The 24,337-nt window shown below is 36.5% G+C and overlaps 2 protein-coding genes across 9 annotated transcripts in view; one reads left to right on the top strand and one right to left on the bottom strand.

The window, feature by feature from the left end:
• Positions 1 to 24,337, top strand: part of LOC110827709 (protein bric-a-brac 1) — a 456,379-nt gene that overhangs the window by 184,072 nt on the left and 247,970 nt on the right. For 4 of the 8 annotated variants that reach the window (XM_087352108.1, XM_087352111.1, XM_022059612.2 and 1 more), the window contains exons 1-4: positions 11,934 to 12,156; positions 16,207 to 16,292; positions 18,072 to 18,142; positions 18,245 to 18,358. The gene's annotated coding sequence lies outside the window, so the exon portion shown is untranslated. Of the gene's footprint in view, positions 1 to 11,933; positions 12,157 to 13,574; positions 13,702 to 16,206; positions 16,293 to 18,071; positions 18,143 to 18,244; positions 18,359 to 24,337 lie in introns of those variants that run through there. The other 4 variants (XM_087352109.1, XM_022059610.2, XM_022059613.2 and 1 more) reach the window with 3 other exon arrangements.
• Positions 3,092 to 5,121, bottom strand: LOC147873270 (uncharacterized). The gene is made up of 2 exons (XM_087351764.1): positions 4,904 to 5,121; positions 3,092 to 4,595 (listed from the first exon to the last, which is right to left on the bottom strand). The coding sequence occupies exon 2, from the start codon at positions 4,591 to 4,593 to the stop codon at positions 4,312 to 4,314; it is 282 nt and encodes a 93-aa protein (XP_087207890.1). The 5' UTR covers positions 4,594 to 4,595; positions 4,904 to 5,121; the 3' UTR covers positions 3,092 to 4,311.

The raw sequence follows: 24,337 nt of genomic DNA, 5'->3' as shown, positions 1-24,337 counted from the left end.
AGGTCTGTTCGGCCCTCAAGCAAAAGAAATTATAACTGTCCATCGCTAGTGTAGTGTCTGACCAGATAATTGTTTGTGCCAAGCATCGATTTGTGAGAGAAAAATAAAAATTAACATCCAGGGGAGAAGTGGAATAGCACACAAAGCGTTTAGAGCTTACGTGTGCACTTTTCATTTTCCTTTTACTTACTCCATGAGCCGGGATAGCTCAGTCAGTATAGTGACTAGCTACGGGCTGGACGACCGGGGTTCGATCCCCGACGGACCGGCTCTGGGGCCCACCCAGCCTCCTCTACAATGGGCACCGGGGTCCTTTGCCGGGGGTAAAGCCGGCCGGGGCGTGATGCCGACCACTCACCCCATCTAGTACCGAGGTCAAGGAAGAGAGGAGCTACACCTCCACTCACCCCAAAAGCCTACATGGCGTATAGTGGGACAAACTTTACTTTACTTACTCCTTGTAACCGTTCCATTACTTTCACTCACCGAAACTCAGGTTAGGTTCGTTTTTAGTATACGTTACGCATGTGCGTGTTCTGCGTACCAATCTCTGCTGTCTGATTTGTGGACTCCTTCCTGCCTAGTTTTTCGTCTAGGGTCCCGATTCTTTCTTTTTTTCCTCAGGATCGTTTCAGTTTTCGAACTGATTGGATGAATGGGCGGAGAATAGGTAAGGGTCATTCTTCAGGCAAGGTGACCCTTGCAGTCGCCACATTCCAACCAAGTGAACTACTCACGTACACTCTAGTGGCGTTTATTGAAAAAAGAAACAGCTCTTTAACTAGCTATTTCCCTTTCATTCATAACGAATTCTACTCTCTGACAAATAGTGGTAGGTTTCTTTATCTTACTGCCATATATCTTCTGGAGACCTAAATTATTTTATTGCCTTATTTCGTTTGAGCCATGTTTGTTTCCGACTGTAACTTGAAGCCCGTCCTTCACTCTTTCAGCCTTAATTCCCAATGTATACAAAGTGGAAGCAAAAACATTGTTTTACGTCTTAAGATTTATTTTACCTGACTCTTCAGTGGCTCACTATGAGAATTCGTTCCAAAACATAAAAAAATTAAATGCATTCAAAGCAAAAACGTTCTTTTCCGATTCTGGCCCTGAATAGAAGTGAGTCACGTCATAGACTTCATGCGGTAGTAAAAAAATTTTTTATGTGAAGGAACTTGGAGGTAGGTCTGTAGTTTTTTGGGCCTTCTGCTAGTTTTCTGGATATCTGTGGGTTTCTAAATATTGTTGACATGGCATTGGCATAAGAGCGGTAGAGAAATTAATCCTGGGTTTTAACAAGTACGTGGGATGTTATTTGATGTAGACTGCAAGTCTATATATACGTATTTATGAACCAATTTAACTTTTCTTCTCATCAACGCCCAGACATTCTAAGTAATGGTTCCCTTCAGGTTTCGTGATAAAAATTTTATACGCATTTTAATCATGCTATATGCCACGTCGATCTCATTTTCCTTGAATTTATAACCCTAATAATAATTGGTGAAGAGCGTAATTTATGAAACTGCTTATTGTGCAGTTTCCTCCAATATCTTTTTCTTTCATTATATAAACATTCATAATTTATTTGAAAATGGTAAGGCGGTTGCAGTTCATAAGAATCACAGAAGTTTGCATTGACGTGAGTGAAACATCCGAACAGTATCTTCAGGACACTGCAGTCGCCTTTGGCAAGTTACTTCGTCCTGAAATCAAAATAATTTGAAATATTAATGTCATGTTATGTCTTTGACGACGGCAGTAGGCGCTGCAGTCAGGTTAAATAAGATCTCGGACTCTCTGGGGCGGACGGGAATGTATTTTTTGTAACATGTTCACCCTGCTTCTATTGCCCTTGAAATTACCTCTAAATCCCATTATCATTCCATTCTCGCAGCATTACAGTGAGCGGAACACATACAAACGTCCAAGTTTTCACTGTCAGAACGCAACTTTGGGCCCCGCTCGGCTCCTAACGGTGTGATGACACTTGTTGCCACCACACAATCTGAGTTGTGACTAGGCACTGTTTATTTTATTTCGTGATCATAAAATGTTGGTGTTCAACATTCCTTTGCCCCTCATTATTTTATATTCAAGAGCAATTATAAATTTATTCTAAAGACCTGTTTTATTTGTATAAAAAACTGAACGTAACTTGAATTTTAAATAGCTAATTTTTCAAAATATATATATAGTCAGTTCAATGACCTCAAAGAATAATTTTCTTGATTCCTCCTCCTTTCTAAAGCACAAGGCTCTTTTCTTAGCAGTCAAATATATCTTCTACGTCTTTTGACGTCGTCGCTACGAGAGGTGTGACTCGACGCTTGACGTCTGTTTTCCACGTGTTCGATGGCACCTCACGTTCATTTGTGTCATATGTCATCTTAGTCGAGCCGCTTGTCGTAGGTTGTATGCAGGATTTATGTAATTCCGACTGTCACAAACCGTCCAATATTATTAAAAAATTTAACCCTGACAAAAATTGTTACAAAGACTCGAACACAGGAGAGTTTTCGGGTTTCTGACCTTAAACCCTGCAATCTCTTCTCAGAAACGAAGATTGCCTAGGCGTTTTTCTTGTTTTGTTTTTAATTTTGAAGCTGCATAAAACTTCCTCGTCACTACTCCAACCCAGAATGGTTTTCAGTGGTGTGGCGTGGCGTTTGTTCTATAATCTTCTTAGTCTGGATGTCGTTTGTCTGTGGTGCTTAATCGAGCTAGAGAAATTAGCTTCACTGGGAATCGAACCCAGGACAATTTTTCGTGATTCCGAATTTCGTTTCTGCAATTTCTTCCTCGAAACAAACTGCTTTGTTCCAGTCTCCATTCTTCTATCGTTTTGGGGTTACGGTAAACGCCCTCAGCAGGAATCGGACTCGGACACATTTTCCGGAGTTTTACCCTGGTATTATCTCTTCTTGGTCTAAAGAAATAATCATGCCAAGTTTTGTGGAAATCGATGTATCCGTTCTCGAGATACAAGCGAACAAATACACGAACTCCCTATTTAAACTTCGTATGAAAAGTTGTATAGGCTAGCTTCAGCTTTAAAGGGTTACAATTCTGCAAGAAGAGCATGATATTACACATTAAATTTTTATTTGAATTAAGTGTTATTCCATAAACGTGGTTGCAAGGCAAGTTTATTTTGTACAAAAAATACGGCTATGAATTTGGTGTAATTAGTGCATATATATATATAGTAAGACAAGTAACGTCATTTTTATATCTGTGGGATATATTCTAATATGGCTGTAATTATTACACTTTTATTTGTGTACCACACTAACCACCCTTCATTGAGTTAGGGAAAATTAAAACATTGCGTGCCGGGTATTCTATCATTAAAAATGCCTCCATTAGTTACAACAAATGGGTATCAGTTGTGATATTTGAGGTTCTCACGGCGACCAGTATGAAAGTGACTGTCTTCTGGAACATTGTACCTTGTAGTCTGGTAGATATTGACCGACGATTCAGAGGAGCTTACTGAGTCCATCATTAGAGAGGCAGTAACTTCCTCTAAAAGGTCTGTTGATATCAACCACACCAGCGGTGCAACATCCCTAAAGACAGTCATCCTTAACGAGCATTGAGAATCTGACTATACAATGCGCAAACTTTGTAAAGAATAGTTAAGGTAATATGATGACAGTGGTATTTCATTTGTATAAGTAAAGTAAAGTAAAGTAAAGTAAAGTTTATCTCACTATACGCCATGTAGGCGTTTGGGGTGAGTGGAGGTATAACTCCTCTCTTCCTTGACCTCGGCACTAGATGGGGGTGAGTGGTCAGCATCACGCCCCAGCCGGCTTTACCCCCGGGAAAGACTCCGGTACCCATTTTAGAGGAGGCTGGGTGGGCCCCAAAGCCGGTCTGGACGCAGAGTCTAGAGGAAAAATCCTTTGCCCCCGCCTATATAAAATATCGGCAGTTAATATGTTCAAATAAAATGATTACACACACTGCCACACTGAAATACATGTTTCCAATAGTGTTCAGAACTCAGGTTTGCGACCCTGAAAGGAATTTCCGAAACGCAATGCTTTTCATGGAAACAACACACTCACTCGCGATAGGCAATGCGCATGTCAGTAGCAGTAATAACATTCTGATTTCCTATTAATATGACAGGATTATACGTACAACTGCAACCGACATGCACATACTGATGTATCACCACCTACATTGTCGTTTTAAGAGCTTCTAAGTATACCCCATATCGTAAACTTCAGCCTCTGGTTTACTCGCCGCAACCTGGCATCCGAAGTGTATGTTTGTCGTTTGCTAATACGAGCAGCATTAACTGTAATTGAATCGGCGTCCACCATCGAACCGGTAACCATACGCAGCAGCGTTCTTGGCGTCTACTAGAGCGGGGTTTCTGTGCTGGAAAAAGCTGCCATGACCGTGCGCTGGGCGGGACGACCCATTGGGTACGCTGTCCACCTCGCGCGGGTAAAATGCTTCGAATGTTCCTTCCTGAGGCAAAACTGAGACCAGTTTCTTGTCCTCCGGATCATACGGGAAGCAGTAGCTTGTTCGAATGAGAAGCGTCGTAACAAATACCCACAACAGCAGCATTTCTGCAACACAGTTCAAACTGTATACGTTAATGTGAAAGCACTTTCCATTGACGTCAGCCCCAACATTATTTCAGACGAAAAAGACATGAAGATTCAAACGTGGCGAGTAATAATTATACACAATATGTCGCACCATCGTCATAAACCTCTAACTTCCTTTAAGTATATCAGACCTTCAGTCTTGTACATTTTACACAATCAGGACACAGTCGATGAGTATATAAACTGTACCACAATTTAGAACATACATTGTGCTATAGGAGTTAATTAAAACAACAAGACGAGAAGAAAATTACACCGTTATGTACCTGTAATAGTTCAAATTGGCACTCTACCGACACGTCATCTGAAGCACAGTGAACCACGTCATCTGAAGGTTCGCTTTCTCTTTGTTTAGTTGTGTAACTTTCCGTGTTGGGAGTGGCTTCTTTGCAGTTTTGTAGCAGGAAACTTTTGCAGTCTTCCATTCTATACCCACGCACTGTGTACCATTACTTTTATCGCTCATGCCGAGAGCCACAGCCAGTAAAATATCACATTCTTCTTAGCTCGTAGAACATTGCCCACAGAATCTTTACGGATTAGGGAGACGGCGAAACAAAATGAAGTAATGACAACGAGTAGAAACTCGTCACAATGCAAGACCCCGATACTGTGTCTAATGCAGTAAGTCTCTTGTTGTTATGGAGCTCAAAAATGTATTACCCTCGTGAGAGAACCCTGCCGCTAAATTGAGTCCTGAGCAAGTTAAATCTGTTTTCCTACTTTTTTTATACCCCAACTTTGTCTTCCACCAATTCTTCTTTTCATCACCTGGTTTTTATATCAGTTTGAATGTGGACTGAATTATTCTGCATTCCTATGACACCAGCGGTGCCCGAATTTATAACTTGTGTTGGGCAAGGCCATGGTATAGGCAACACGGAGTTTTTTCCTCCGGGGGCTTCCCCGGTTTCTCCGTGGCATCCCAACAATTACTCCATTCACACACAGAAGAAGGCAATGGCAAACCACTTCTGGATCATCTGCCAAGAACGTATATGAACAGGTCCCAGTCCGAGAAAAGGATGGAAGGATCCTGTTCATATGAACCTGTCGTCAGACAGAACACTAAAATAAATAATAAATAATAATAATGGCACAATATGTTATAAGTGAAGCACACAAGAGGAGTCTAGCCTTCACTCATTGCTGTAGCTGGGGCGTTGAACAATTGCTGGGCCCTATTTGACTGCTGAATACTGCTTGTAATGAGAAATTGGCATTGGGGGACCTGGAAGTTAGGAAGACTCTAGCACTGCCAATTGCTACACTGATTTTTTCTACACATTTTTCATCATCTCTATCAGCAGATTGTCACCAGTGGGTTTAATTTTAGAACATCATATCAAGAACTATAACGTGTCGTAGTGGTGATCGATGCATTTGAATTTTCAGCAATGGAAATTAAACCTGGTATTAGAAAACTGTTGTAGCAAAAGATGTTTCCCCCATTCTATGTGCCATTACACTGGGAATAGATCCCTTTATTTTTAACCATAACCTAGGCTGCTTTGGGATTAAGAAGACTGCTGTACTAATCAGAAAGAGGGCTTTACATACATGTATCTTTATTACATGCCATGGATCCATAAATCAAATGACAACTTATTGTGGAATAAGTTGTAATACAATGCGTAATATATTACAGGAAAATTTATAAAATTATAAAATGTCACATATTATAAACACAGGGTCCACATAACTAGTGATATGTTACAAATACATCTACCCATTACATACAACAGACAAATTATATTACACATTTATTTTACATGAAGACAATAAATCATTACTAAACATTATGGCTTATTTTTGAACATAATATATTTATCAAAAAAGTAAAAGGAGTGTGTAATTAGGAATCTTTTTAATGATACTTCTAATTGTGCCTTTTTATTTAGAAGACTTGTGAGACTTGCTCTTCTGAAAACTTGAGAGGTTAGCAACTTGTCTGTGAAGCTGATTCTTATTACTTGTATTGCCACTGCTTAAAGCAGAATTAGTTTTAAAATGTTCTTGGTTATTAACAATGAAGTTCATTAATGAGAATATTTATTCACACGAAAGAACTAAGATCTACAATATCTTGAATAGCCTTCTACATAAATTTCTAGGTTTGACACCAGCCATTAATCTAATGATTTTCTTGTGTAAAGTAATTTTTTTCCCCGCATTAGATGAGTTACTCCAAAACACATTTTCAACACCAACAACATAGGCCTTTTGAGCTGTATTGACAAAAAAATGTCCACCATCAGATAGACCAAGGTACATATAAATTACTTTGTGTTATGTGCCAGATAAGTTTATGTCTGACATGTTGATTTTTAACCTAGACATAACCTCAACCTCACCAAGACATAAGGCAATAATGTCAAACTACCTTCAGACCTACATCTTAAAAACGAAACAGTATCCATGTAATTACACCTTAGGAAGGAAAGGTTTGGGAGCTTCGTCAGTTACCTAACATCTACATCTTAGGATGAGTCCAATAACAAAGTAAAGCTACCCATGCTTCATAACATGATGGGAGCAGACTCAGCAAGAATTTTGCACCATTCCAGGGATTGATGTTGAAAACGTCAGCTTCAGCCTAATTATGATAGCCATAAAGAAATTTGTCAACCCAAGGTTGAATTAAGTTTTTGAGATGTGTGTGTTTATAGACAATTGTATCATACAAGGAGCAGATATCGTGAGGCTGATCAAAAGCAAAAGGTTAGCCTGGCTTGGCCATGTTGCAAGAATGGAAGGAAGAGTGATGGAATGGAGAACGATGGGAAGAAGGATGAGAGGGAGACTATGGAAACGATGGATAGATGACGTGGAGGAGGATGTGAGGACAATGGGAGGGAGGAGATGGAGAAGAATTATGAATGATAGGACAGAATGGAAAAAACTCATCGTACAAACTAAGACCCACATAGGGTTATAACGCTACAAGAAGAAGAAGAAGAAGAAGTGTTTACAGACAATATAGGAAGGTGAAAATTTTGATCATATTCTCATTGACTGTAGACATTTAGTCAAATCCTGCAACTATAATATGGCTAATGGTCAACATACACGCGAGGACAAAACCTTGAGTGTTTAAACCGTACATGGATCTGTGACAAAAATACAAGGTTGCTGTAGACTGATGCTCTCACACTGGAGAAGGTTGCTGCTTTCTGTCATATTTGTGAGCAGAGTTGAAGCAAGTCAAACAGATTGTCCCAAGGACTCAGACGATATCAGCACAAAGAAGGTCAACTTCAAGTAATTTAAGGAGGAGGTAGTAGAAGGAGGTGTCAAGTATAATAAATCTGAGGACTCAAATGAGTCTAGTAATGACTTTGAGTGCAGACATTGTCAAATTAATCATGGCCCTTGAGACTACCTTGCTTTTGGAAAAAATGTAGCAAATGTGAAATACTAAATCATTTGCAAAGTCATGTAGAGTAAGACAGATAAGAGAGATACATTGGTATAAGTCAGGCACTGAATCCTTATTGTACTGTGAAAGTTCTGAGGTTTGTGTTGATTCCATAGAGAAAGAAGGAGTACCATTGTAACATTATCAGTGTAAATGTCAAGGAATAGCATGAGCTTATACAACTACTGCAGTTAAATGTATGAATATAAAGCTTGAAAATGGTGCAGAGGTGAGCATAATACCTCTAACCTTTCTATATATGATTACAGAGCAACTCAACATATGACCTAATAGTGTGATGCTTCAGTCATTCCAAGGTGACAAAGTAAAGCCTGTGGGTATAGTACATCTCCACTGTAAATTTAAAGCTACAGAGGCTTACATTAATTTTATGGTGGTAGAATGTTATGGTAGTGATACTTCTATACTTCTAGGCATGTCTTTATGTACAGCTTTGAATATGATAAAGAGAGTGAATACTGTATCCAAAAGTGTAAACACACCTAAGTTTGAGTTTATTAGAGGTAACGAACATGTGCCCAATGGGAAATTTCCTAAACCTGGTTTAGTTCCTACTGTAGAGGGAGCTAAGCCTGCAAGCTGATTACCCACCAAAGTTTCTAATGCTCTTAAAGAACCTCTTAAAGAGGAACTTGATATGCTGGTGCATAGAAATGCAATTATTCAGGTTGAACATTTGACTCTTGGAGATTTGATAAACAAAATAGTGTAAACTGAGAAAGCTAACAAGAAAGTCAGGCTATGTTTTGATCCATCCGAGCTGAATAAATTTTATCAGACAACCACAAGTTATACCAACTATTACTGACATCTCTAAGAAGCTAGATCTGAGTAAGGGTTTTTACCAAATATTAACAGATGAGGAATTGTCCTCGACTGTTGTTGTTTTGCCACTGACTATTTTGTTTACAGGAAACTCAGACTGCCTTATGGGGTTGTTTGCTGTTCAGAGATTTTTAAAAGATATGACGAGAATCACGTCAGTGATGTTGAAAATCTTGTGTTGAATTATGATGATATTATGGTAATAGGTGACACAGAAGATATCCATGATTAGACTGTTAGTAAACTGATGGATACAGCTAGAACAGTAAATATAAAGTTTAATAAAGATAAGTTGCAATGTAAGGAACCAGAGGTAAAATATGTGGGCCAGTATTTTTCAGCCCAAGAAATGAAGGTGGATACTGATAGAATTAAGTCATTGATAGCATTGAAACCATCAACATACAAAAAAGATTTGTGCCACGTTAGAAGAATGTTCATTTATATCAAAGTTATGTTCTGAACATGTCTGAGCTTATGTCCCCTCTGTGCCAATTGTTCAGAAATTATGTAGTATGGCAATTTTTGTCAGTTCACAACAAGGCCTTAATCAAGCTGAAATAGTAGTATGTACTATGTCAGGATTGGCATTATTTGATTCAGCAAAGAAAATTACACTTTAATGTGATGCATCTTAACATGGCCTAGGGTGTTTTTTTATTTCAGAATAGTAATGGAAATAAGCTTCAATTGTAGCATGCACTTCACATAGTCTCAATGAGAGTGAGTTAAATTATACAGCCAGAGTGATAAAGAGTTACTTGCAATTCAGTTTTGACCTAAGAAATTTTATAACTATATACAATGAGCTAATGTAGATGTACAAATAGACCATAAACCCCTAATACCTATCATGCAGAAGAATATATTCAAAATATGATCTTTGAGACTACAAAGACTAAGACTTATGCTGCTTAAGCATGATTTTAGTGTCTATTATGTACCTGGTAAATTCTTGTATTGTGCTGATTTACTGTAAAGGTCACACTTGAAGGAACAAGTAATGATCCAGAAATGTTGGAAATGATGCATTCTTTAAATAAACATATTTGTATGAGTAAAGTTTGACAGGAAGACAGAAACTGTAAGCAATCCAACTTTGCTATTTGTAAGTTTTATTTATATGGCTGGCCTGCTGTAGATAGATATAATTCCAATTCACTGTGTACCAAACAATAAGATGAAAGATAATCTGTATTGTGAAGCAGGCATGATGTTACTGAAGCAAAATAATTGTACCTAGATCATTTCAAATATATGTGCTAACACTGCTTCATAAAGGACATTTTGACTAAATTAAATCTGTAACTAAGGCTAATCAATTATTTTCTGCCTTCTTTATCACAAGATATTGAGTTGTATGTAAAATGTTGTAGAACATGTGAGAAACAAAAGTGTATCAATTTTAGGGAACTTGTAATGCCACACTGTACCAAAACTCAGGATTGAAAAGATAGGGGCAGTTATTCTTGATTATACGGGTAACCATACTTCATACTAGTTGGTTATTTTCCCCATTTGTTGAAAATTTGTCCAATACCAAGTATATGAGCTAAAGTTGTGACTGATGCTATGCAAAATGTATTTTCAACACATGGTAACCCTAAATATCTTATAGCTGACAATAACCTATTTAAGCTCAGAGAGTGTCATGATTATTTCAGGTCTAAGAATATTGCAGTACATACAGGCAGTCATGATTACCACAGGAGTCCTAGAATGCAGAGGAAGCTGTTGGAATTAGCTGCAAGATGCTGAAAAAGAGTCAAAGTGATATGGTTGTCTTTAGGGATCTATTGCAAGCATTCAGGAATATTCCATTATTAGGTGGCATTGGTGCCTCACCTGTGTAGATATCATATAGCCACAGGATCAGATCTGATTTGCCTACAATGAGCAAAGCTCTTGAGTCATAATTGAAGGTAATATTTGTGATACTCTTTATACTAAGCAATCTAATGTTTTTGAATTAATAATAATAATATTGGGAGAAAGGACAAATTATAAGTAAAGCGAAGGAACCGAGATCTTAGACATGCTGTATATAAGTGTAAAAATAAAATAACAGCTAATGTGAAGTCATATGTGACTAAAGCTGGAAGGAAAGTAAAACCTAAGATGCCTTGAAGGCTCTTCTGAAACATTTAGTATTTGAATAATGCTGAATTGGTAATATATTTTAGAACACACTAGATATTCTTATATACATGCATATTAATATACTTTCCATGGATCTATAAGTTGGTCAAAAAGTCATAAAAATACAAAACATACAGACAAATACAATTTAAAATATTTTACCTAAGATAACTGCATAACATAGCATTCTGTGTCTTGTTCTTTGCAGTAACACAGAACATTTTACTGATTAAATTTTAAATTGTTTTTGATAAAACTACTTCTCCCCCTTTTGCCATGTTTCGTCTACAGTATGTAGCTCCTAAAGTATAATTTTCACAAGTGACCTGCAAAATCTCTTTTGTTTTCATATGGTTTTTAGTTAAATTAAATAGAACTCTGCATAAAGTTTTGTGTTTGGCACCAGCCCTTATATTTTTTCCTCCAAATAAACAACATTTTACTATTACCACAAAAAATATTCCATGTTTCAATATAGAGTGAAAATTAGAAAACTAAATTGTTTTGAGAGTGACAGTGCTGCTGATATGAAGCATCAATCTAATTGCATAACAAGCTGTACATAATTTAAGATACATCTGAGAAAAACGATACCTCCAGTTCAAAAGGTTATCAATTTGTAAACCAAGTTATCTTAAATAACAGGAATGGGTCTTTCATTCTCAATGCGATAATAGTACTTATACAATTTGGCGCGACTTTTAATTTTAAATGCTAGTGAATAGAAGAAAATATGACGTCAGGCACAGTGCAGTAAAATCTTTCGTCCTCCATTTGGCGATACCTCGCTTTCTCCCACCATGCATGGTGTGTTATTAAGATAGTGTGTTAGAATAATGAAAATAGTAATAAATATTGGTTATACAAATTATTATTGTTATTGTTATTATTATCTTTTTAAAGTATAGACTTCCTTCTCTGAATGTTACAAAATTTTCTTGCTGAGGTTTTACAGTACAGATTAATAATTTATATTGGCAACATTGGACGCATACTGCATAGATGGGAGGGCTGGCGAAATTAGTGTATTTTGTAAAATTTTTGTGAATATCGGAAGAAGAACAATAATTTTTGTATGTAAGCGAGGAGTTTTATAATTGTTGAAGAATATTTTAGGTAAGCTTAAATTTAATGAAAGCCGTTGCTACGTACTTTCTCATTGTTTATGTGGGCAGATTACTACATGCTTTGTATACTAAACTAGAAGCCTGTTCGATTTTAACCTGTACTTGAATCGATTTGCTGTTTTTAAATTAGTATTGAAAGAGACAAGTGCACACCAATTTTTATCACGTTCGATGCGCACACTAAATGTATGACATGTTTTTGCGGAAAAGCAGGATATAACTTTTTCTATTTCTCAACAACCTGCTGGATGGTACTAGTAACCCGTGGTTGGCATGTAGAGGTTATGCAATGGAAGTGTATTGCTTTGTCCACAATAACGAGAAAAATTGATAACATAATTTGTGGTCTGTAGGTATATAAATGTTTCTAGGGATCTAAAACTAACCCGCTTACAATAAATGGGCTTTATACAAGCCTCATTCATATTTTTCGTGTGAGGTTAGGTCAGGTCGGATGAGATGAGGCCAGATCATTTCGGGTGATTGTCTGGCTTTCAGCTACATTTGCCACATTTTGTAGAAATATGATACTACATTGAAGTTAGACGTATTTTGTAGTGCTTGTAATTTACCAAAAATCATGACACTCTGCTGTAAAAATGTTAAATATCATACATAATTTTTAAACCCTTTATTTATACCAATTAGGTTTATAATGAATGAATAAATAATGCAGGGTTTTATTAATTTATTTTGAAAACCAATATCATACACGTGTTTCTAAGAAGTGATCTTGTTCCATCCTTACAGACTTCAGAGAAGGTGTAGAATCTCTTTCTGTATCAAGATGTTTCATATAGGATGGTTCGGTAATTTCAAATTAAGATTTTCAAGGCAGTATAAGAAGACCTCAATGGTATCCATTTCTTTGTGTGCCATTTAACCGAATAAGGTTACACAAGTTTGTGAAGTACTTAAAAATTAGATATGCCACATACAAACATACATATTTATTTTCAAATGCCATCGGAAGACGTGTTATGGGATGCACCATTTAGTCTGGTAGAAGTTTACTGATGTTTTAGAGGATGTACTGCCTCTGTAATCAGGGTGGAGGCAGCAAGTATCTGTTAAATGTTGGTAGACTTCTACCAGGCACAATATCCCAGAAGACAGTCATCTTCATACTGTCTGCTGCAAGAACCAGAAATCTCACTCCGAATAACTGGCAGCGGCTATGAAAGAAGACTTCCCTGTCACTCCCTTCGCTCAGCTAAACTCATCACAAACCTCTTGTCAGATTCTTCCTTCTTTCAGCCCTTTTACATTGCTGCATCCACTTTTTAGCATATGTATTTGCGCACAAACATGCCTTGTGGACAGCGTGCAGTTGAACATATATTCATATAAACAGAGCATTTATTTTGAGCTTGTCTATTTAGGTTATACTGTAACATCTCTCTACAGGTTTCATACATCTGCCTGCTGTCAGTATTATTTGGTGATTGCTCATTTCATCTTACTGAAGGAGGAGGGATCCAATTCCTACTCCAGTGGCACCTATGAAGATGGGATATAATTGCTTTTCTTCTGGGTGGTTCAGGCTGTCTTGGAAAACTTGTGTTTTATTTCCAAAATTTCACCTGCATGCACCCCTTTCATTCATATTTTCAGTAGCTGTTGCAAGAATGTCAAGTAGTATTTATTATGAATCTATGATGTAGTTTAGTGGGAATTGTAGTAACTGATTTTTATACATTCTGTGCATGAAGTTCATAAACAGATCCTATAATGCTGAGAACACTTTTGCCTGCCTATGCGTTTCACCAGAATCACTAATTGATCTTTGTTTTATGTGGGATTAAATAAATAGTTGTACTGTAAAGTAAATTTATTTTGATTCATGAAGTCCCAATTACACGTAACATATAATAAGTTTGGTGCAAGACATAAAACTTGTATATTTGTGAGGTTTTAGGTCCTCATGGTGATGAGCATGAAGATGGCTGCCTTCTGGGATGTTGCATCTTTTAGTCCGGTAGATATTGATTGACATTTCAGAGGTGCTTACTGCCTCCATCATTAGGGCTATCTACCCCATCTTTTACCAGGGCCTGTCACTCCAATGATAAAGTAAAAGTAAAAAAGTAAAGCTGTCCCACTATATGCCATGTAGGCGTTTGGGGGGAGTGGAAGTATAGCTCCTACTCATTCTTGACCTCGGCACTAGATGGGGGTGAGTGGTCAGCATCACGCCCTGGCCGGTACCCATTGTAGAGGAGGCTGGGTGGGCCCCAGAGTCACTCCAATGATGGAGGCAGTAAGTATCTCTGAAACACTGTCATTATATACCAGGCTACACAGCATAACATCCCAGGAGATAGCTATCATAATATGTCTTAAGACCTGTAACGTTTATATGAAACATTTTTTTGAATGATTTGTGTATTTAAAAAGTGTAAGCAAACAGCAATTTGTCTCCATTCACTGCATTATCAGCACTTTCATTCACTTTATTCAAGAATATAATTTATGAGCATGCCACTGGCATTGACAGCCTATCAGCAGTAAATGCGCATGTTTTTAAATGAATATACAATTCAGTAATGGATGCAAAATTACAGAAATATAACTTATTTGTACACCTTTACACTCTTGTTATGGAAGTGAGTACATTGAGATGATTAATAATTCTGAAGCTTATGATGAAAATGTGATGGGATGTGACGAGTTGTGTCCAGTTCCATACGTGTAGCAGTCTTTTATATCTGAATGTGTGTTACATGGTCTTCAGAGGACTTAGACAGTCTGAAAGCACATTTTTCTTATTTATACTGCGTACAGTTAAAATTAGAATAACACTTAAATTTTTGCATGTTTATTTAATGGTTTCTCACAGGAAACATTACTTCATATGTAAACCAGTTGTGTTCTTTAAAACTTTTAATCTTGTTAACTGCTGCATGGCATTGGTAGACGTGGTGACTAAACTGTTCTGAATTTATTTTTGTTTAATTGCAAAAAAGTGTTGTGTTATATTTGAAAATTATATCATGTTAATTGAAGTCTTATTTCATGGAAACAAAAAATTTAACATTTTGATATCAATGAATGTGTGTCCTGAGTCAACATTGTATTGAATTAATATCTGTTTCTGTATTCTTTCTGGAATGTGAGAGAATAGTTATTTCATTCTATATGTGCTCCGAATTTTACATATTTCTAGTATGATCATGAAACAAATTACTGTTTTTGAAGATGAGCATTTGTTAATCCTTGCATGCTTTTTTTCTTGCCTATGCCATTAACAAATCATCACAACCATTCAGCTGTGCAAGGATTTTAATATCTTTATGCCATTTGTTTTGTAGGCACCATGCAGTTGTTAGATGAAGTGTGACAGGATATGTCCATAACCCCATCATTCTACTGTCGAAAGAGCCCCAAGATTGCAGTTTTGTTTAGCTTGCTTGCCAGGCGTTCTGTCTATGATTTCAGAAATTTTATGGGTCCTTATCAGAATTACAACAGTCAGCTGCATGCATCTGTTTGTTTGATATTTCATGTTCAGACATTGATATAGATATTGCCTGATTTTCTTGAATCTTGGTTATTGGAGGACAACCCATCTTATACTTTTTATGCTGTTTAAAATGTAACATTTATAATAAATCCTACACTTTTAAAAAACTTTTAAAATACTTTTAAAATTAACACTGTAGATATAAAAGCTGTTGTGACTTACAAATAGACATAATCAGTGTACAATATCAGTTTTGTAGTTTAATTGGAATATGTCATCACCAGTTTCCAGTATGCAATTTAACAATTATGAGTTTATTGTGGTTATGTTGGTTTTCAGGAAAAGTGTTGTATCAGCTATTTCATACTTCACTCTCACTCTTTTAGCTCAAATGTCAGCAAATTGAAATGTTACAGGAGCAGGATATAAGCATTTTGGTTAAAAGTTTCCAGATGCATCTCTGTTCCCTAACTACTTTTATTGCTGGTTTAGTTCTTTAGTTTAAGAATAGAAGTGTTTTTTTATTTATGCTGCTTAATTATGGGAGATCTGACATTTTCTTTCTTTGTTTTACAGAGAATTGAAGAAAACTAGTTTTATTTGTTATACAAATTCAAGAGGAGACGAGGATCTAAACTCTTCTAGCCTTCGGTCCTTGTCTGGTAGGTAGTAATGTGCAGAAAATACATCTACTTTTGCATTTTCTGACTTGCTTTAAACATTTTGATTAATTTTGTTAGTCCCAGTATGTATTATATAATGAGTCGTCTGTTTTCAGTTTTTTTTGCATATGTGATTGCATTATTTGTGTTGTATCACAAGTTGTGAAATTGTCATTAGATTCTAATAAAATCATGTCATTGAAATATGAATTGAGGCTGTTTTATGAATTGTGGTGAACTCTCTTTTAGAAAGATTAAATTATCTTTAATTTGAGTTGCATCAGGTATTTACCAGAGTAAACAAGTTTACCATGAGTAGCTCAGACTATACACAGAGCATCACAGAAAGATGTATGCACATTATAATATGGAATATCAATTAATCACTACTGTCAGCTGTGCCATGAAGTTAACAGTAGTAATTTTGAACTACATTAGATTAATTAATTCACTGAATGCAAATGCTGATGTACATAATGGTTGAATTTATTAAAATGTCTTTATTTCATTCATTGAATGTGTGTATACATCTTTTTGGGACAACCTGTAGTATGGATTCATGTTTTTAGGTGGAATGGTTTATTGGTCATCACTATCAAACAGTGCTAAATATATATTTTGTGTGGATGTTTTTTATAACCTTTAAGATACGATACTACCCAAAGTTTCAGGAACCTGGTTAATGTGGTAATGGTGTTATTTTCACAGTTTCATATGGCAGCAGTATTTCTATAGGAAAAAGAGTATAATTCTGTTCAGCAGCCTTACATTGTTGACACATACAACATTTGCGGGTAGCATTGACAGAATATTAACCAGTGGGAAGCAATGTTCTGATTTTAGTCGTAATATATTTATATAAATTTGCAAGTTTCATAAAGCTAGTTTATGTCTGTCTGTCTCCCTCTTTGTTGGGGGGGAGGGGGGAGACCAACCAGCTACACAAAATCTATATCTACCTGTCTGTTTGGTGGTTGCTGATGAACCATTCATTGCAACTAATCTTGTGAGATTTGGTTTGATTGTAGAGTGTAAAATATGACTGCATTTTTTAATATTTTCTTTGTCTTAGAATTGCAAATGTAATGATTTTGCAGGACTTATTATTTATATCACTAAATTGTTATTATTTTCTTAAACAGCATTAACCTGTTGATTTTTGTAATGACGAAGTGTTGTGTTTTCTTTGTTGTACGTCTGAATTTTTTAATATTAATTAGACGGGCTTCAGCTTCAAGGGGTTAAGGGCTTTGAAGTAATTAATATAAACATTTTATTATTTGAGTCCGGGGTCCGCAGTGGCCGTGCGGTCTGAGGCGTGGGTCTTGTGCCACTTGGTCGCGGGGACCGTGGGTTCGAATCCCACTCATGCCATGGATGTTTATCTGTGTTGTGCTGTCCTGTAAATAGGTAGAAGCCTAGCGATGGGCAGATCCCTCGTCCAAGGAGTCCTACCGAATGTCTATAGATCAAGCCAACTAAAAAGTTGGGGACCCATAAAGGGTACCGGAAAATGTAGAAAACATTGTCAAACCGGAAAAAGAAGAAGATTATCTGAGTCCTTAAGTTGTAACTTATTTAACTTATATGAAAACCAAAGTTTGAATTCATATTCCTGCTAACCTCATTTTAGCTTTTGTTTTTCTCTGCTTATAAATTATTTACCTGGTTATGTATAGTATGCAACTTTAGAAGCTGCCCTCCTTTTGAATGCCTGCTTTCTCCTTATTCATTCACCTATTCAGAAGTTTAATATATGTCATATTCACTGTTTTTCAGGTGCTAATTTTATTAATCATGTCAGCCTTAGAAGGTCCTAGCTCCAGATAGATGGTCATCAGTTATTACTGGTAAGACACTGAAGTTTTTATGGAATTGAAATGACCTTTTATTGAATTGTATACACTATTTTTCTATTAAAAATGGTAACATTAAGTATTTTTTTGACTCAGATGTAATGTATGGTCTTCTTTGTGGACTCCAAATTCTGCCTATGCAATTCTCCTCCGGCAATAATCTCAGGGCTTCCATTGGATACTTCCAGGACATGGTGACAGTCTTCACCTGTAAGTCTCATTTTTTGCAATTATTCTTGATATTCAAAGTTTGCTTATGTAAACCATGATTTGTTATTCTTCATTTCTGTTCTATTGTGAAAATGTAAGTAATGTGAAGGAACCGTAATGGATCTCTTTAGTGGAAACTAAGAAAATGATGAGACATTGTAGATTACAGTTATTCATAGCAACGGGGCATTTGATAAAGTAAACAAACTTTTGAACGCATATTCTAATGCTATGTGAACCATAGTGTATGTATACAGCCACACAAAGATAAAAAGTAGTTTGGTTGTTAACATTTCATTTCATGCTGCTGAAATTATACTATAATTATGACAATAAATCACCACTGCTCAACGGAAAAAAGTTTACAATTAGTATATACAATATTATCTATTTACTCATTTAAGTAATAGATGATATGCTACTTTCGCAGATATACTTTTGAATAATAGGCATTGCCCCACTTTTAATACATAATGTCATGTCTAGAGATTTTAGGTGGTATAAGAATTTACTTAATCATATCTGTTGCCAACATTACTGTTACATATCTGAAAAAGAGACACATTAGAAGAGGGTAGGTTGATGAAGACTATCTTATGCATTAAATGGAGCGAGATTTTGAGTATACTTTTCAATATTATAACCAGAATTGAAACTCATATGCTTTTATATTTCATATATGATTTCTATTTTTCATTTTTTTTCTCTCTTTTGAACAAGGTTCTTTTTACTGCCATTTGGGGCATTGATAAAAGTGACATGTTATGTGCCAGCAAAATTAACTATTGACAAATATAGGAGTTTGACTTTCATTTGGTAATGATCGGGTGACTAAATTGTGTTTCCCATAAAGTATAATTAAATTTCTGGCAGGGCAGAATTTTTCTGTCTAAATCAGCTCTGGGTCCCACCCTGCATCCTACTCAATGGGTACAAGGGTTCTTTTCTGGGGATAAGGTAGGTGGGGGGGATTGAAACAACTGCTCATCTCCATCTAGCACCAAAGTTAAGAATGTGTTACCTATTCTTCCACTCTCCCGCTCTCCCATATATCTATATGGCATTATGCTTAATTAAGCACCAGGAACAGTTTCAACATTCACCTTATATTCTTCTGAAAAAGATCAATGATATTGACAGGTGATTATGTTTCTGTTCTGTTTAAATTAACTGGTGAAAGCTTGCTAACCATTCTGTAATTGCTTTGTGTGATTGGCATTAGTGTAATATTGTATTGATGGCTTAATTGATACACCTCGTACATTGTTCCAAATTTTATATCATTTTGAGTCTTTTCTTTTTTATCCTTGTAGGTGCTTCAGCCCCTTGTAACATCTTGTTTCTTAATGTTGCATAAATGGTTTTGCTAGGGTTACGGTAATTGAACTCCCAGCTCTTTGGAGCTGCTGCATTTTGTCTAAGATCTTGAAGCTTTTGTGGTGATTGAATGCAGCAATGAAGTCTTCTTCAGCGATCAGTCATATAAATACGGAGTTTGTCACATGTTCTGAATACTGACTGTACCTGCAACATTAGATTACAGAATGCTTTAACTGAGAAATTACTGCAAGTCTAATACTTTGTCTATCATATTTTGTTTAAAGTATAAAATATTAAAACTGCAGTGTTTCAGAAACTGGATTCTTCTTCTTTCTACTGGTTAATACAGGGGAAAGAGGTCAGAAAGTCTTCTTGTTGGGCCTCCTGGTTTTGCTAGTCCCAGACCTGGGGATGTGCGAGCAGAATGAGAAAAAATAGGAGGAAATAAAGGAGTATTTAGTAATCACTTTGCCTCAAAGATGGAGACAAAGGATCTCACAAACATTGACGATACAGCCTACTTATACACAGTGACATTATCCAGAAATAGGATCCACTGAAGATTTTTGAAGGCCTGAAGTCTTCTACAATTACAAATGTATTAGCACGGAAGGCAAGTTGATTACGAGGATAGTCTTCTCAGTTCTTAAGCATAAACAATTAAATGGAGGACTCTCAGTGCAGTTTGTTCTAGGCATACAAAGGCATAATCGGAAGTACGAGTAAAGTATCATAAATGTGTTTTGTATGACATTGATACCTCAATCAAAGCCTCGGACAGACAGACCTAACAGAGGACCGAATGGAAGAGGTGAATTGAGCTGGCCATGGACCGAATACGGACCGGAGAGCCATAGAAGAAGAAGAAGAAGAAGAAGATGACATTGATTGTCTGTACAATACCTTGTGACTTATTACTTGAATATATTGGTTGCATAACAGGTTGAGAAACATGACCACGTGTAATCGTCTGGCTACTTGTACTACAGGAGAAGACATTTTCAAGCTCATATGTCAGAATGTGTTGCTGCATTGAAAGACTTTTTGACTGAACATGAGCTGCAGATTAGTTCAGACATAATAGATCATTAAGAGACAAGTTATAGCACAAGACCGAGAAGATTTTTGGTGGTTTTGTCAACCATTTACACTCTTCCAGAGAAGAGATTAAAACAAAACGTAGTGAGCAATTGAGATTTCAGCAGATGCGTCTTAAAGGATGAATATATAAATGGTAATTTTGGGTTGGGGTTGCTGGTTGTAAGCATACATCCACTTGCATTAGTATATCTGTATGAACCAGTATTCTCAAGATATGCAGCAACAAAAGCAAAATTACTTGCTGCAATAGGCTTAATATAGAACATGATATGAGAATACAGATTTTAAGATTGTATCTACTTTAGAGCCATGTGGGCAGCAAGCAAACCCACCAATTGCATTGAAGAAGCCACACATAAATGTTTCCTGAAATCTGATTTTGATTTGTTTGAACTGTTTATGTCCTTTGCATCTTATAATTTGGAAACAGCTGTTTTAATTTAAAAATGTTGGGTTTGAGGATTCTTTTTTGAAAATATTTTATTTCTGGAAGGTTTATTAGGAGTAAAAAGATTGAGAACCAATGGTCTAGAGGATTATATAATACAGACATTTCATGTTTGTTTTGTAATTTTGTAAATTATTTCAGAGTTGACAATTAAACAGTTTACATACCTTTTAGATGAACCAGGTACGACTGGTAAGGGAATAATTCCTGCATTTAAATAATGATAATTTAAAAAAGAATACACAGTTTGTCATAAAATCGGGGAAGAGAAAGTACTGCATGGAATATAAGCATGAAAATGTGAAAGTCAAAAGTATGTGAACTTTTGCCCATGTTAGCTTATCGGTTACCTTAGTGGATTTTACTGCCTGCTGTCTTCAAAGTCGCTTCCTTTTGTTGTATCTCACATTTCTGCTAGCTGTCAATCTACTAAAAACTTTCCTGCAGTCCTTTCTCTACAACTTTTTTAATTTCTTCTGTTGGCTTGAACGTGCGTCCCATCTAGTGGATTTTTATTCCAAGGGACAGTTGCCTTTACCAAAAGAGACTGATGAGTTGGTACATGTATTGTTAAAAGAGAGCACCAGATTCCCAAAGATGTTGAAGAGCTTCTTGCATACAGCACAGAATATCACTGTTTGTGGTCTTACCTACATTACACATTTTTTAAGTGAGTATGGGCAGGACAGTTGCCGCCTGAAATGCCAAAGCCACACTGTACACTGTAGCCTGACCCATAACTTTGTCCCATAGGCTTTCCTGATGTAAATTTGTCAGAATGTCTTTGTCTCACTTTTACACAATATGGCACTTTCCCATTTCCCTTATTATTCTGAGTTTGCTTTGGTTTGAAAATATTGATTTGAATGTACGTAGGGCAGTCAAAAAGTTCCCAGAATTGTGGTATAGCACTGTAATGGTAGGACATATGGCAACACTTAACCTAATTGTCTTCAAAGTAGGACCCTTGCGCACACACAGACTTGCTCCATCAATCCTGCCATTGTTGGAAGCACCGGCGGAAGGCTTCGTTTGGAACCTTCCGGAGTTCGGCCGTCGCATTCGACACATCACTGCTTGTGCAGCAATTGCTCGCCGAGAAAAGCATTCCCGTCATCACCCAACCACCATACTCTCCAGATCTTGCTCCGAGTGACTTCTGGCTGCTCCATACTCTGAAAATGGGCCTCAAGGGGACGAGTTTCCCAACCATGGAGGACATCAAATCGAACTCCGGAAGATTCCAAACGAAGCCTTCCGCCGGTGCTTCCAACAATGGCAGGATCGATGAAGCAAGTGTGTGTGTGCACAAGGATCCTACTTTGAAGGTGATTAGGTAAGCATTGCCTTATATCCTACCATTACAGTGCTATACCACAATTACGGGAACTTTTTGACTGCCCCTCGTATATTACCATGAGTTAACTTGTGTCAACTAGAATTTTCTGAATTTAAATCTTGATTTCTTCCATTCTTAGTAATAATTTGACCTTTTATCGCTAGACAGAACCAGAGTTTGGTAGTTCACTTACTGATACTACTACTAATAGATCCCTTATACTTCTTTGTTATTGTAGGTATTGGCGCTAAAATCTTTATACTGTCATTTTGCAATGTTTTGTAAGTGTATCCGTGGCACTGGAAATGACATCCAGTTGTGTCGATGGTTATGGTTACAGACGATTCTTGTGGTGGTGGTTATCATTGATCTGAAAAGGGCAGTTAACATTTACTGCTCTTGTGTGTGTCTCTAATTTTGTCTGTTACATGGGTCACAACACCACATCTAAAATGTTATGTTACACATATCAGTGTTAATACTGTTTTGTGTTTGACAGGTATTCACCATCATATAATTCAAATTTATTGTGTAAGATTTGAGGTTTTCACAGTGGTGAGTATGAAGATTTCTGTCTTCTGGGTTGTTGCGCTGTGTAGTCTGGTCGATGTTAACCAGCATTTCAGAGGTCATACTGCCTCCGATGAATCGCCCTGATGACGGAGGCAGATGACCTCTGAAACGTTGGTTAACGTCGACCAGACTACACAGCGCAACAACCCAGAAGACAGAAGTCTTCATTCATATTTATTATTGTATAATTATTTTCATACCAAAAATGCATACTACACACAAGTCATGATTTGCATCGACTTGATTGGGTTGAATAAGGCAGCACTTCTATTCCTCTGCAGTAAATGACCCATGCCAGAGATGGTGCCAATGTAAATTTAATTGCATTTATGTGTTCAAGGACCAACATCAGAAAATAAATGAACTTGAAACAGTGGTACCAGCATAAAATGCTTGTCTCGTTTCTTAAGGCGAAGCACTGATAATAGTAAGTGAGCATCTGCTTATAAACAGTAAAAATTTATTATCTGTGTAAACATATCAGTTTGACATTATTTCACACTCCTTGCATGATAGCACAGTGAATATTGTGTTTTTTGAGCTTTGTATTATTTTGAAAATGAGAAACAGAACCAAAGGAGGCTGCTTTGTTATGACTGGCCTCGACATTTTTACTTGTAGCCTGATGGCATGAATATAATACGTGAATTTCGGTTAATCGTATTTTGACATACAAATTGCGTTCATGTAATATCCATGCAAGAGCAAATTATGTTTCAAGTTCAGTCTCTAGAAAGAAAAACTGTCACTACAGTTTAATCTTGACACTAGTTTCAGTTATTCCGTCACTGTCTTTCAGTTTTATTTTGGCAGTTTTTATAAGTTGGAGTAAACACGTCGCTTCTTTCAGACTGAATGCCGTGCCTTTAGAGTTCATTCGCATTACAAATCCAGTAGCAAAATTTCAGTTACTGAAATGCAATTTTAATTCATATTACAATTTGTTAGCTATAAGAAAAGAGGAATGAAGTTCTCACAAATTGAAACTTCAGTACATGAGTCCTTGAAAACTGTAGAACTTAAATTCTAAATGTAGGCTACATAGGAGTGATGTTGATTTCTTTGAAGTTAGAGAATATTGTGTCTGTTCTGACCAAAAATCACGAGTAGATTTGAATTCTCATGAACTCTTTAATATTATGCCATAGAAACTTTGAATTTTTTTTATATTTATTTATTTTATGTTGTGCTGTCTAGG

This window comes from Zootermopsis nevadensis, unplaced genomic scaffold (genome assembly GCF_977971745.1).
Source record: "Zootermopsis nevadensis isolate Lab colony 2312 unplaced genomic scaffold, Znev_1.0 Znev_ptg000020l, whole genome shotgun sequence".
Classification (NCBI taxonomy): Eukaryota; Metazoa; Arthropoda; class Insecta; order Blattodea; family Termopsidae; genus Zootermopsis; species Zootermopsis nevadensis.
The sequence above is the reverse complement of the archived record's forward strand: the minus strand, read 5'-3'. Positions and strand labels throughout refer to the sequence as shown.

Coding starts and splice junctions, on each gene's coding strand:
- LOC147873270 (XM_087351764.1), bottom strand. CDS start 4,593: ATGCTGCTGTTGTGGGTATTTGTTACGACGCTTCTCATTCGAACAAGC.